The sequence below is a fragment of the Podarcis vaucheri genome, assembly GCF_965113315.1.
Source record: "Podarcis vaucheri genome assembly, chromosome: 15".
NCBI lineage: Eukaryota > Metazoa > Chordata > Lepidosauria > Squamata > Lacertidae > Podarcis > Podarcis vaucheri.
Window position 1 is genome coordinate 15,032,244 of NC_138753.1, and position 13,548 is coordinate 15,045,791.

General features: G+C 48.7%; 1 protein-coding gene across 2 annotated transcripts in view; it reads right to left on the reverse strand.

Annotated features, from left to right (window-relative positions):
- The window catches only part of TMEM132E (transmembrane protein 132E), a 125,121-nt gene that overhangs the window by 7,088 nt on the left and 104,485 nt on the right, over positions 1-13,548 (reverse strand). For both annotated transcript variants that reach the window (XM_082201367.1, XM_082201366.1), the window contains exons 4-7: positions 7,707-7,899; positions 6,674-6,817; positions 2,248-2,453; positions 1,298-1,577 (exon numbers count right to left, since the gene is read on the reverse strand). In XM_082201367.1, the coding sequence (XP_082057493.1) occupies positions 1,298-1,577; positions 2,248-2,453; positions 6,674-6,817; positions 7,707-7,899 (823 nt within the window). The remainder of the gene's footprint in view (positions 1-1,297; positions 1,578-2,247; positions 2,454-6,673; positions 6,818-7,706; positions 7,900-13,548) is intronic.

Here is a 13,548-nt window from a genome sequence, read left to right on the forward strand (position 1 = left end):
TGCCCAGGCTTGGAACTAATTGTAGTTAAGAGATGCTTGGCACAGGCTCAAGAGGAGCTGGTTCAGGGAGAAAATGCGAGAGAGGGAGAGAGAGGGGAAAGAAGAAGGGATGTAGGGGTGTGCAGCCAAGGAGGAAGGGGAATGTAGAGGCAGGAAAATGCAGATGAGCCCCCCTTCCCCCTTCCCACCAAGGAAAACAGATCTGTTTTCTTAGCCCTGGGGTGCATGAAGCGAGAATGAAGAGAGGGCCTCTGTTGTGGGAGTTGGGTATACTTAGCCTGGAGGAGACTGAGAGGTGAGATAACAGCCACCTTCAAAAATCTGAAGAGCTGTCACATAGAAGACAGAGGGAGCTTGCTTTCTGCTGCTTCAGAGCGGAGGACCCGAAATGATGACTTTCAATGGCAAGAAAGGGGATTCTGATGAAACTTTAGGAGGAACTTATGGACGGCCAGAGCCGTTCGGCTATGGAATGGATTCCTGTGGAAGGTGGTTGACTCTCCTTTACATGAGGCTGGATGACTTTTGGAGGTCCATTTCAACTCTACAATTCTATGAATGTGTGAGAAAGGGGCCTCCGATATGAGGAGTACCTAGTGCCAGGGGAGGGAGGGGAGCTGCAAATCCAAAGGTGCTTAGATTGTTGGGGAAACTGATGTTTACGGCTGCACCTCCTTTGCCTCCCCTAACGGAGGCAGATAACCCCTGCTCCTTAATATAGGATGTTGCCTTATATAGAACAAGGCAATTGTGTCTATCTATCTAACTAACTGGTGGAAGCTCTCCGAGTCTTTCCCCCAACCTTACCTGTAGCTGCCATTGGGAATTAAGCCTGGGGCCTTTTCTCCATCACTGAATTTTTACTTAAAAGCAAGCCAAGATTCTAGTCCTCATTATTTCAAATAAAGGGCTAATCTTAAGAGGAACATAGGAAGATTCATTATACTGACGATTGGCTCATCCATCTCAGTATTGTCTACATGGAATGGAATTGGCTTTCCAGGAGATTCTAGGAATGGAACCTTAAGACATTCTGCCTGCAAAGCAGAGGCTCCGCCACTAACCTCAGATTCCAGTCCTCGTGGCCCCCAATCAAGGGCTTATCTAAATAGGAACCACGGGTCCATCTAGCTCTGTACAGTCTACACTGACTGGCAGCAGCTCTCCAGGGTTTCAGGCAAGGAGTCTTACCTGGAGATGCCACTAGGGATTGAACCTGGAACCTTCTGCATGAAAAGCATGTGATCTAGAAGAGAGATAGGGTCCTTTCCTTGCTGGGTACCTGTTACGCTCTTACCTTGAAGAGGGTGGTGCCAGGCTCCCGGCCAGCAAGGGTGTTGGTGTCCACCATGTGAGCCACCCGAGGGTCGTCGACCTTCATGAAGTCGCTGACCAGGTCTGTGACCTCAACCATCCACTCTGGGCCCAGCATGGTGACCACCTGGTCCGTGCCCTCCGAGGAGGTGGTGTGGAACTGGGTGAAGACCTGCAGGGTGGCATGCTGGTACTGGAGGGTGCAGCCCCGGCTCTGCCGCCGCTCTTCCTCCTCTTCGTCATCCTCGCTCTCCCGGACAGACCTGTGGGAGCCAAAGCAGTTGGGTCAGCTGGCAGCTGCTCTGGTGCTCCCCCCCCCTTTTCCTAAAAAGGAGAGTTTCCACTAACCAACCAATCCAGCCAATCAGGGATTGTGCATCTGGCGTAATGACATCACGTAGCCAATCGGATTTCACGTGACGTGACATCGCAAAGTCAAATCGGAGCGATGGCTGTGCTGCCTTCCCTCACTCTAAATGGGTGGATATTTCCACCCCATTTTTATTATTTTCATTACATTATTACTATTATTATTACTATTATTACTATTATTACTATTATTACTATTATTACTATTATTACTATTATTACTATTATTACTATTATTACTATTATTACTATTATTATTATCTCTTCACCATGAGGGCCTATGGTAGGCTACAACAAAACATGCTATTAAAATTAGTTAATACCAATGTCTGAAAAAGGATTATGCTTTTTGTAGCAGATAAGTTTCTCAAATAAGAGAGTTGCATGTCCCTGCGTGTTCTAAGGAGGTGAGCACCTAGGGGAGAATTCTGGCATGAGCTGAAGCTTCTGGGCAATGGGATCAAGAATGGCCACTAGTCTTCGCTGTGCATGCCTAGAGGCTCTCAGACATAATCCCCGAGCGGATTTCCAACCACCCCACTCCTTCCCCAACTCTTGGCTTACCTCCTATCGGGTAAGATTGGAACTCGCCACCCTTTCACCTGGCTGAGCCGAGAGTCAGAGAGCTCGATGTGCAGCGGGAGTTTGGGGACCCAGACGGTCATCTCCAGGAGGGCGGTGAGGTGCTCGTAGCTGAAGGACACCCCAGCATTCATGGAGCCCCTCGATTCTTTGCCACTCACAAAGACATAGTCGCAGCTGCTGGAAACCTGCAGACAAAACTGGTGGGTTAGGGTACCAAGAAAGAGGAAGAGGTGAGACCCAGGATGCTTTGGCCATGACAAAGCTGAATTCCCATGCTAGAGGTCACGAACTGCCTCTCACGAACTACTGGTGGTTTGTGGACCACTGTTTGGGAAAACCTTTCCTCTCATCTATGAAGCTGTCTGGTTGTTCTGGCATCAGGGATACGTGGTGTGTGTGTGTGTGTGTGTGTGTGTGTTAGACATTAGCTGGGGTCTATTTCTTCTTATTCCCCCGGGGCTACTTAAGCTTGCCTTCAACATCCAAGAGACACCAGCTCAGCATGTCTGCAAAGGCAATCTCAGCTCGGCATCGGAATAAAAATGAGCTCTGGAATGCATCTCTGGATATTGTGTCGTTCATCAAAATAAAGACGACGCCACAGCGCTCGCCTCCTCTGCGCTAATAAACACACCCAGCCACACAGTCCGGAGCAGGCTCGCTCCCAGCCCTTCCAGGGACGACAAATAATAGCATCTGTCTTGAAACGCTGCTGGAGAAAAACTCCCCAATGCCTCGTGCTATACGCTAGCTACACTTTGGGTAACATCCATCCCTGGATGGGGAAGAAAATCAGGTTTGGGAGAGAGAAAAGAAAACCCTTTGTCTTCTTTTTAAATCTAATTTTTGCATTTTTACAAACAGAAAACAACAACAACATAAACATATAATCCCCTTTGACTTCCCTCCCCTCCCACCGTGGCTCTTCATATAATGATTTCCCCCTCTGCATCTCTTCCGTAGCTCTACTTTTATAAATCCTTTATCACTCCATAGATTTCTGTCCATCCTACCAATGTGTGTAATTGTTTACAGTAATCTTTAAAAATAAATTATAAACTTTCCCCATTCTTTATTAAAGTCAGTCTCTTCCTGGTTTCTAATTCTTCCTGTGAGTTTCGCCATCTCGGCATAGTTTATCCGTTTTCTTCGTGCAGCGCATAGTTCAACTGCGGAACTCCCTCCCACAGGAGGCAAGCTATGGCCAGCAATTTGGATGGCTTTAAAAGAGGATTGAACAAGTACATGGAGGGGAAGGCAATCGATTACTGTCTGCTGTGATGACTGTAGTTGGAGGCAGCAAAGCTTCTGAAAACCAGTTGCTGGAAGGCGCAAGAGGGAAGAGGGCTCTTGTGCCCGAATCCTGCTTGTAGGCTTCCCAGCAGAGGCATCTGGTTGGCCACTGTGAGTACAGGATGCTGGACTAGCTGGGCCACTGGCCTGATCCAGCAGGCTCTCAGGTTCCAGGTTTGATCCCTGGCATTGCCAGATTAGCATCTTAAAAAGCAGAGACATCACCTCACCAACAAAGGTCCGTATAGTTAAAGCTATGGTTTTCCCAGTAGTGATGTATGGAAGTGAGAGCTGGACCATAAAGAAGGCTGATCGCCGAAGAATTGATGCTTTTGAATTATGGTGCTGGAGGAGACTCTTGAGAGTCCCATGGACTGCAAGAAGATCAAACCGATCCATTCTGATGGAAATCAGCCCCGAGTGCTCACTGGAAGGACAGGTCGTGAAGCTGAGGCTCCAGTACTTTGGCCACCTGATAAGAAGAGAAGACTCCCTGGAAAAGACCCTGATGTTGGGAAAGATGGAGGGCACAAGGAGAAGGGGACGACAGAGGACGAGGTGGCTGGACAGTGTTCTCGAAGCTACCAGCATGAGTTTGACCAAACTGCGGGAGGCTGTGGAAGACAGGAGTGTCTGGCGTGCTCTGGTCCATGGAGTCACGAAGAGTTGGGCATGACCAAATCACTAAACAACAACAACATTGCCAGATCGCAGGATCAGGGAGGAAGCCAGCTGGGCTGGGCTGGGCTGCTGCTGGTCCACATTTGAGCCATCCCTAGGTGGATCAAATAGTTACGTCTCAAGATAAGGCAGCCTAACACCACTCTGTGGGAGCTCCGTGGCATGGACTGGTTGGACGCAGAGGAATGGTGGGAGGAACCAGCTGGGAAACCCCCAGGGGGAAAAGTCTCGTAGCTCAGGGAATGTTGGTAGGATGACGATGAGCTGTCAGAGGGAGAAGACTGTGGGGAGGAGGTGTCAGAAGCTGAAGGAGCAACAGGGCTTAGTGAGCTGGGAGAGTCCGTGGCAGAGAGAAGTCCAGAATCAGAGGCAGAAGCTGAAGCAAGAGAGGAGGGAGGCCAAGAGGCAGAGAGATCTGGCTGGTGAAGAGGCACGGATGTCTCCCCTTCCTGCTGCAGCCAGCTCCCCTCCTCTCTGATCTCCCAGAACAAGAAGAGGCATGAAGAGGGCAGAGACTGGCGATGTGTAAACACAGTCTCTGATTGCTTGGGGATTGCTTCAGTCTCGGCAACTGCTTCATGCGGGCAACATCTACCAGAGACAAGTTGCTGTGCTTATTAGGCCTGGCATTCCTGCTGCTGATCATATTTCCGCTAATAAGGAGTTAACTGTGACTTGTGCTACATGATTCATGGTTGGCTAGCTCCTGTTCACTGGATGCCCACGAGTTCTCGTGTTCTCCTGAGTGCAAGGGATCCGCGTCGCTCTGAGCCAGACGGGGCCGCAGCATCCGTCAGCCTCTCGCTGCACAGATAACCGGAGGCTTGTTCCTCCGCGCTCCTCAAGCCCGGAGATCGATAGAGCTACTCCTGTTGTTTATGCCCCCTCTTTGCAATACACACCCGGGGAGTGGAGCCACCGACGACGCCACGGCTCTCCTTAATGCTGAATTATTTACAGTAACAGATAGCGGGTTGCCTGATGGATGGCGCAGGTTTATAGTCCTGACAGAGCAATCGCCCTCCCTCCAGTCTCTCCAGGTACGCAAGAGTTCCTGCCAAGCATACCTCGTTCGGAGCAATGTCAACATAGGTTGGAAGGGGGGGGGGCAGAGAAGGAATAGAGGAAGGTAAGTCAGAAGAGGGAGCAAAGGGGCAGTGACTTGATCAATTATTCAACCCGGCTCGCAGGCTCGGTCCCGTCCCCGGATTCGAGGGCCGGCAACCGGAGAGATTTACGAGCGGGGAAGGAGCACATTAGCCCCATCAGAGTGTCTCGGAGCCTGTCCAGAAATGCAGGATTGCTAGCGTGCTCGCTCAGGCTGAAAGGGAACCATTAAAACCTGGCAATGGTAAATCAAACTTGATTGTTTTCAGTCCAGGCAGTGGGCGAGGGGTGTAAGAATAGAAGAAGAGCCTGCCAGATCAGGCCAGTGGCTCTGTCTAGTCCAGCATCCTGTTCTCATGTTGGCCAGCCAGATGCCTCTGGGAAACACACAAGCAGGATTCGAGCGAGCGCAAGAGCCCTCCACCCTTCTGTAGCTTCCAGCAACTGGTATTCAGAAGCATCACTGCCTCTGAATAGAAACAGAAAACAGCCCTCATAGCTAGTAGCCATTGAGAACCTTCTCCTCCAATCCTCTTTTAAAGCCATCCAAGTTGGTGGCCATCATTGCCTCCAGTGGGAGGGAGTTCCATATGCACTGTGAGGAATTTGGCAGGGAGTGAGCTGGCTGCTGCCGCCTCTGGAGCAGGGATTATGTGAAAATGGTGGGAGGGTGTATCATGGGGTAGAGAAGCTGCAGAAAGGTCAGAACACCTTTCATACAAGGAATTGGGACTTTGGGGTTAGAACAAAATAATACTAATAATACTAATAATAATTACTGTCATTTTCCCAGACTGGGGCTCAAAGTGGCTTACAGAAATCAAAACAACACAGATAAAATACCAAAAGCTAGCCAGAAGCGGACCTAACTTATAGAGTAAGAGAACAAGAAGAACATATGTTTAAAGAGGATTGAAAAATGTTTGTTGAATATACAGGGGGAAAGTGTGTACACTTGAAAACGTTGGGAGCATTAAGATAAATTCACCTGTGTAAATAAGTATTGATGGATGTCATAATGGAATACTGAATGGTTTAGTTTATATAAAATATGCAGGGATTTGTGTTATACAAAATGAACCATGAAAAGGGAAGAAGGGAAGTCATTGATATTTTAAGATTGTTTAAATGAATATTTTAAATTGTAAAACATATAAATACACACACACACACACACACTGTTAAAAAATAATTAAAATAATACAAAAATGCAGATACCTCTGGTTAGCCATGTTGGGACTGATCTTACAAATGCAGTTGTGCCTCTTATATACCCACACAGCCTGGTTCCCCATCACCCACCTTGATTTTTTCCCCCACCCACCTTGATGATGTCCTCATTGGTGGACTTGCATTCTGCGTCGGTTGAGATGTCCACAATGACGCCCGTCATCTCAATGGCAATGACCTTGACTGGGATGGCCACCGTCCGACCTGTTAGGATGGCCGTATTGATGATCTCCGTGTCCTTGAGGGGACAAAGGAGGCTGTGGTAGTTAGAGTGCCCGGATCCTAAACTGCAGGGAGGGCGGGGCCTTTCTGACCTTCCTCACCCTCTGCCTCCTGTGGGCCAGCTTTGACACCTGGACTGGCCAAATGGCCTGCAAAAGTCCCTTGTGCTGCTGGCTCCAGTTTTGGTGAGGGGATAGAAAAAGGTAAAAAGGTGAAAGACCCCTGGACTTTTTGTCCAGTCAAGGGCAACTATGGGGTTGCGGCGCTCATCTCACTTTCAGGCCAAGGGAGCCGGCGTTTGTCCATAGACAGCTTTCCGGGTCATGCGGCCAGCATGACTAAACTGCTTCTGGTGCAACGGAACACTGTGACGGAAAGCAGAGTGCACGGAAATGCTGTTTACCTTCCCGCCACAGTGATATCTATTTATCTATTTGCACTGGTCTGCTTTCAAACTGCTAAGTTGGCAGGAGCTGGGACAGAGCAACAGGAACTCACTCCTTTGCGGGGATTTGAACCACCGACCTTCTGATCAGCAAGCCCCAGAGGCTCAGTGGTTTAGACCACAGCGCCACCTGCGTCTGTGATAGAACTACACTCCAGGCCCCAGAAGCGTGGTAAACGCAGGCTTCTTTACTTGAGTCAGGGGAATGAGATCATGCAATGGGTCCGGTGGGCCAGTTCTGGGATATGGGCAGGTCAGGAAACAGAAGGGGTAGCGCACAAGGCTTCTTCTCAGCCAGAACTCTCTGGACTCAGTTCCGGCACCTCTCAGGTGGGCACCACTGCCGTTCTTAGAGAACATGGGAGGCATTCATGGTGAGTTCCAGAACTCTTTTTCTAGAAAAATAGCACTGGTAGCACAGACACAAACCAACTTCCAGCCTGACTACTGGGACCCTCACCATGGCCAGAGGCAGGATGGCACGAATGTCCCTCTGAATGACCGCCAGCTCTGTCACAGCCTTCTCTAAGTCGGGCGGAGGGTTTCGGCCTCGGTAGTCTATATGCCACATGATGCGCCGGGTCACCGATTGGCTGGTGAAGTTCTCCATTTCAAAGTCCAGCTGCATGACCTCATAAGGGGAATCCTCAGCCCTGCAGAGAGAGGGAGGGAGAGAGAGAGAGAGGAAGAGAGAGAGAAAGGTGGATGCCAGCAGTGGAAGAACACAGAAATGGTTTCTTTACACAGATTGGAAGACTCCAAGCTGGTCATTTCCACATCCAGGTCTCCGGAAATATTTAACTTACTTATTTGACGACACTTAAATACCACTTGACCGTAATAACACCTCTGAGCATGTTAGGAAACCTCTATGTAAGAAGGTGGATGTCATCAGTGTGGTGGTTACAGAGTGTTGGGACCTGCGAGACTCGGGTTCGAATCCCCGCCCAGTCAAGAAGCTCACTGGGTGACCTTGAACCAAGCACTCCATCTCAGCCTAACATACTAATTATAGCTCAGTAGGTTAAAGCACAGTGCTGACAGCACCAGGGCTGCAGGTTCGCTCCCTTTAGGAGACAGCTGCATTGCAGGGGGTTGGTCTAGATAATCCTCAGGTTCCCTTCCAACTCTATGATTCTTTGATACTTTGCAGGGTTCTTGTGACGACGAAGGAGAACTATGTAGGCCACCATGAGCTCCTTGGAGGAAGGGTAGGATAAAAATAGTAATAAAATAAGTAAATAAATGGAGGTGGAAATTGAGGTGGTTTCTTTACACAGATTGGAAGATTCCAAGGTGGCCGTTTTTATCCCTTACATCTAAGTCCTTAAAGAGTTTTACTTCTTTGTTTGACAACATTTATATACTGCTCGATCATAATAAAACCTCTAAGCGTTTTACCATAGAAAGAAACAAAAAAAACTGCATTAAATTGATAGGTGTAAAACATTTATTTATTTCGCAAATTTTATATACTACGGGATCGTAAGAAAGAAGTCTCCAAGCGATTTACAAAAAGAGTAAGAATTATTGGTAAATACCAGTTTGAAAGCTATTTAAAACATTCACACGAAAATAAAATCAACGATAAGCTAAACAGCAAATTAAAGGGCACCTCCAAGTTCTATGTGTCAGTGTAGCCTTGCCTAACCACAAACGCCTGCCCTATGTCAATAGGCAGGGGTTCCAAAGTGCAGGAGCTGCCACACTAATAGATCGACTTCTTACAAATTACCTTGAGTTTGGCTTCCCTTACTTAAATGAGGTGCTGAAGATCTGAAAGGGAGGGGGGGAGTCAGAGAGAGAGAGAGAGAGAGACAAGACAGACTCTCTGTGCCTCTTTTATGTAACGTAAGCTGAACCCTCCCTTCTCCCTCCGAAAGAGTTCACTGAAATTTTCTCAGCCATCTTCACAGGCTTTTGAATTTCCACCTCCCACGAATGGACAAAAAAGCAGCCTGGGTACCACATTTATTGCATGCAGGAGCATCTTAGTGTGTGAGGCCCCACCTGCCGTCTGAAGTGTTGCCTCTTCAATGGGAACGAGGCCTCACTTAGAGACTTCTGTGTGGGTGGAGATGAGCATTAAGAGGTTTAAGGCACAAGCTTAATGAGAAATAGGCGCTCTTTAGAAGATAGATTTTAAGGATGGATGGAGAGAGAGAGAGAGAGAGAGAGAGAGAGAGAGAGAGAGAGAGAGAAGGGAGAGTTATTTACTAGGAGCCTATTTGGGAATGGCATGTCTGGTCATCAGTATTCAAGTGTCTTGGCAGCGCTATTTTTCTAGAAAAAGAGGTGCCAGAACTCACCACGAACACCTCCCTTGTTTTATTCTAATGGCAGCAGCACCCACCTGAGAGATGCTGGGACTGCGTTCCAGCTAAAAAATAAATCCCTGCATCTTGGAACTGAGAGAATGGATAGAGAAATATCCCCCTCCTTCTCTCCAGAACTCATAGGCACCCCGTAAAGCTGAATTTTGGCAGATTCCAGGGAGATGAAAAGGACTTATTCGCACAGTTAACATTTGGAACTCCCTCCCACAAGAGGCAGCAATGGCCACCGACTTGGATGGCTTTAGAAGAGGATTGGGCAAATTCCTCGAGGATAATAAGGAATATATCTGTGGCTACTAGCCATGGTTCCTATGTCTCGCCTCCGTTACTGGAAGCAGTATGCCTCTGATTAGCGGAATCAAAAGTAACACTGTTCACCTGCTATCCCATTTAAAAACCTCTTATCCTTGATGCCGGTCCATAAAGAGTAAGGAATCTAGAATATGAATTGTCTCACTGCGGTTTGTGTAGGATTGTGTTTCTGTTTTGGGCACCGCCTTCTTATACATATCAAAGTGCCATTTATTTGTATTACTTTTACAGTCATACCTCGGGTTACAGCCGCTTCAGGTTGCTTTTTTTTGGGTTACGGACAGCCGAAACCCGGAAGTACCAGAACAGGTTACTTCCAGGTTTCAGCGGTCATGCATGCGCAGAAGCGCCAAACTGCAACATGTGCGTGCGCAGACGCGGGTTGCAAATGCTGCGGGTTGCGAACGTGCATCCCGCACAGATCACCTTCGCAAGCCGAGCCTCCACTGTATTTTTAAACCAAAATCAAGTAATAATATGAGTGTCTCCTCCACCAGCACCATGATGAGCAAATGGACGAGAACCCGTGACTCCACAGCACCCCCTACAGCCCAGCCGCTCTCGTCACGCCAGAGCCCCAAAGCTCCCTCCCAACCCTTCTGCACCCTCCACCCCTGGAAAACTCTCGCCCACGGACTCTGCGGAGGCTGCGGACGTCAAGGAGTCAAAATGCCAAGGCAAATGAAAGCCTTTGATGTCCAAATCCCCGAGAGCGGTGAGGACTGAGACGCGTTTCACTCCCCAGCTGCAGTATTTGATCCAGGGGCGTGTGTTTTTTTCTTCTTAAAAGGTGACTGTAATCACTTTGAATTCATCACCCGCCTCCAATCTTCCAAGGCTGAGTTTAATCTGCAGCCCGGGAAGGAGCCAGTCCGCCAGTCCCCCTCTGGTGCCTTGTCCAGCCCCTTCATCTTGTTACAGCTAAAAATATATAAATTGAGCAGCGTGGTAGATTGGCCTCTCTGCAAAACTGCAGACCTCCCTGGGCACGGCATGTTGCAGGAGAGGAGAGTTATTTGGAAGTCATCTCCAGGAAACCTAAGATGGGGTGGTTGGCAAAGCCCCCCTGAAACGGCCCACCAACAAAACCCTATTGCCACCATTTTCTACAAGCCACTGGAATGGGAACTTAAGTTTAGAAAAGTGCTCGGGATCAGAACCCGCAACCCTCCCTGAAGACACAGTGAGAACAAGATCCCAGACTAGGTGGGCCACAGGTCTGATCCAGCAAGGCTGTTCTTATGCTTTTATGAAGGGCGGGGGGCAGAGGTGCTGGGTTGCTCCCAAGATTAGGGGGGCTGGTGTACATCGTGAGCATGTGATGTCACACGTGTGACATCACACGTCTCCCAATGCTGTGATGGGCAGCCTTCTGCTAGGCTGCCCCAGCCCCCCTCAATACTGTTGGGGAGGGGGCTGGGCCTCCTTCAAACAAATATTGAGGGGGCTGAAGACACCTCCACCGCCTAGATTGGCGCACCTGGGTGGGGGCCAGCAATGTCGACCAGAACGACTGCTTTGGTTGTGCTTTTGCGTAAGCCACTAAATCGGATTAATGAGATTCAGGTGCGACCATCTCTGCAGTTCAAGATCATCCCATGAAAGCAGCACTCCCACAGACCAACAGACCCCCGTGTGACACCACTGTCCCCAAACCTGAGAGCCAGCCTGCTGTTTGATGCTTGCCAGCTTCCAATTCTGGGCTGGGCGCTTTTGATGTTGGCCTTGCTCGCTGCTGGAACCTCCCGACCAGCCTCCCCCGCCTGCTCCTCCGCTTTCTTCCCAATTTATCTTGGAGTCTAAGAAATCTCAGCCAAGCATCTGAGCCGTTCCCTTCCTCGAGGAGCTCGGTTTAAAACAAGCCCACTACAAAGGCTTATCAGGAGCTCTGCAGGAAGCCTCCGCGGGGCTGCCAAGCCCGGCCTTTGATCCCTGCCTTTGGTTTCCGAGATGGCTGTATTATTTTTGCAATGCTCCACTCTCCGTGCATTTTTCAACCTTCCCTTAATGGCAGAGCCGGGTCTTGTGGGTGTTCAATTCGAAGCCCCTCCTCACCGCACGGCAGGGACCTCCTTGCCCCCACCATAGGTGGGCTTTACCTTGAGGAGAGGAGAGGAACCGGGAGGTCAAAGGAGCTACACAGATCTGACTCACTGTATCCTGGCCCACACTGCCAGGGTAGAATCGTAGAAATGCAGGAATCGCAGCTAGAGAATGCTTGGCGGAGGAACATCCAACCTCTGTTTAAGTACCTCCAATGAAGAAGAGTCCACCATCTTCTATGAAGAGCTTTCTGACAGTCAACAATGTTCAACAGTGGAATAGGCTTCCTCGGGAGGTGGTGGACTTTCCTTCATTGGAGATATTTAAGCAGAGGCTGGATGGCCATCTGTCATGGATCCTTTAGTACCTCCTGTATCACCTGGGAAGACAGGCGAACTAATGCCAGTGTACAGGAAGAAGCAAAGATCACCAGTGTCGAAGCAATGATTCTTAAACATCAACTTTGTTGGACTGGTCATGTTGTTCAGATGCCTGAATATCATCTACTCTATTCCAAACTTAAAAATGGAAAGCCTAATGCTGGTGGTCAACAAGAGGTTTAAAGACTCTCTCAAGGCAAAACACCTGGGAAACACCGGCCTGCGAGTGCTCCAATTGGAGAACAGCTTTTACCAAAGGTGTCATGAGCTTTGAAGATGCTTGAACTCAGGACGAAAGGGAGAAACGTGCTAAGAGGAAGGCACGCTTGGCAAACCCTCACAGTGATCAACTCCCGTCCGGAAACCTATGTCCCACTGTGGAAGGACATATGGATCCAGAATTGGCCTCCACAGTCACTTACGGAAGACAATCTTACTTGGCTACGAGTGATAGAAGAAGAAGAAGAAGAAGAAGAAGAAGAAGAAGAAGAAGAGGAGGAGGAGGAGGAGGAAGAGTACTTTCTGTGTCAACTTTTAAACACCTGCTGAAAACTCTTCTATTCTGCCAGGACTTTGAAAACAATTAAGAATACATCCTTCCACAATGATTAATTGACATCAGTTTTTAACTTTTTATGGTTTTATGTTTGTTGCAACCTGCTTTGATTGATTTTTTTTTTACATTACAGCACACCAATTTTTTTAAACATAAATAAATATTTCTATTACACCCATTTTACAGGTAAAGGCATCAAGGCCAGGAGGGAGCTCATCACACAATGACTCCGTGTCCAGCACTCTGTACATGGATGCTGGAAAAAAGAGCCAGTGGGCCAAGCGTGTGGCCTGAAAGGTTGGCTTGCCAACTTGTTCTCCTGGAAAGATTGCTGTGCATTTAATAACTGCATGGTGAGCAGGAATGCAAATGAAGGAAAACTCTCTCCCCTTGAGCATCTCCTACGCGGGTGTTGCAGGCATAAAGAGTCCTACTCGAGGGTGGGGATGGGAGGGAGTTGGGTAGAAAGATCTTAATCTTCCCCTTGCTTCACCCCCACCTCCTTAATCATTTCCCTGAACTCAGGTGCATTCCCAAATCTGGAGACTCTGGCAGGGACGTGTTTCAGTGCCACCTCCGAAGCCACAAGCCTCAAGGAAGAGAGATCTCTGGGCTTCCGGATGAAAAAGAAGTCTGTCTGGTGGAGATAACCATATTCCCTGCTGGGGGTGAGCA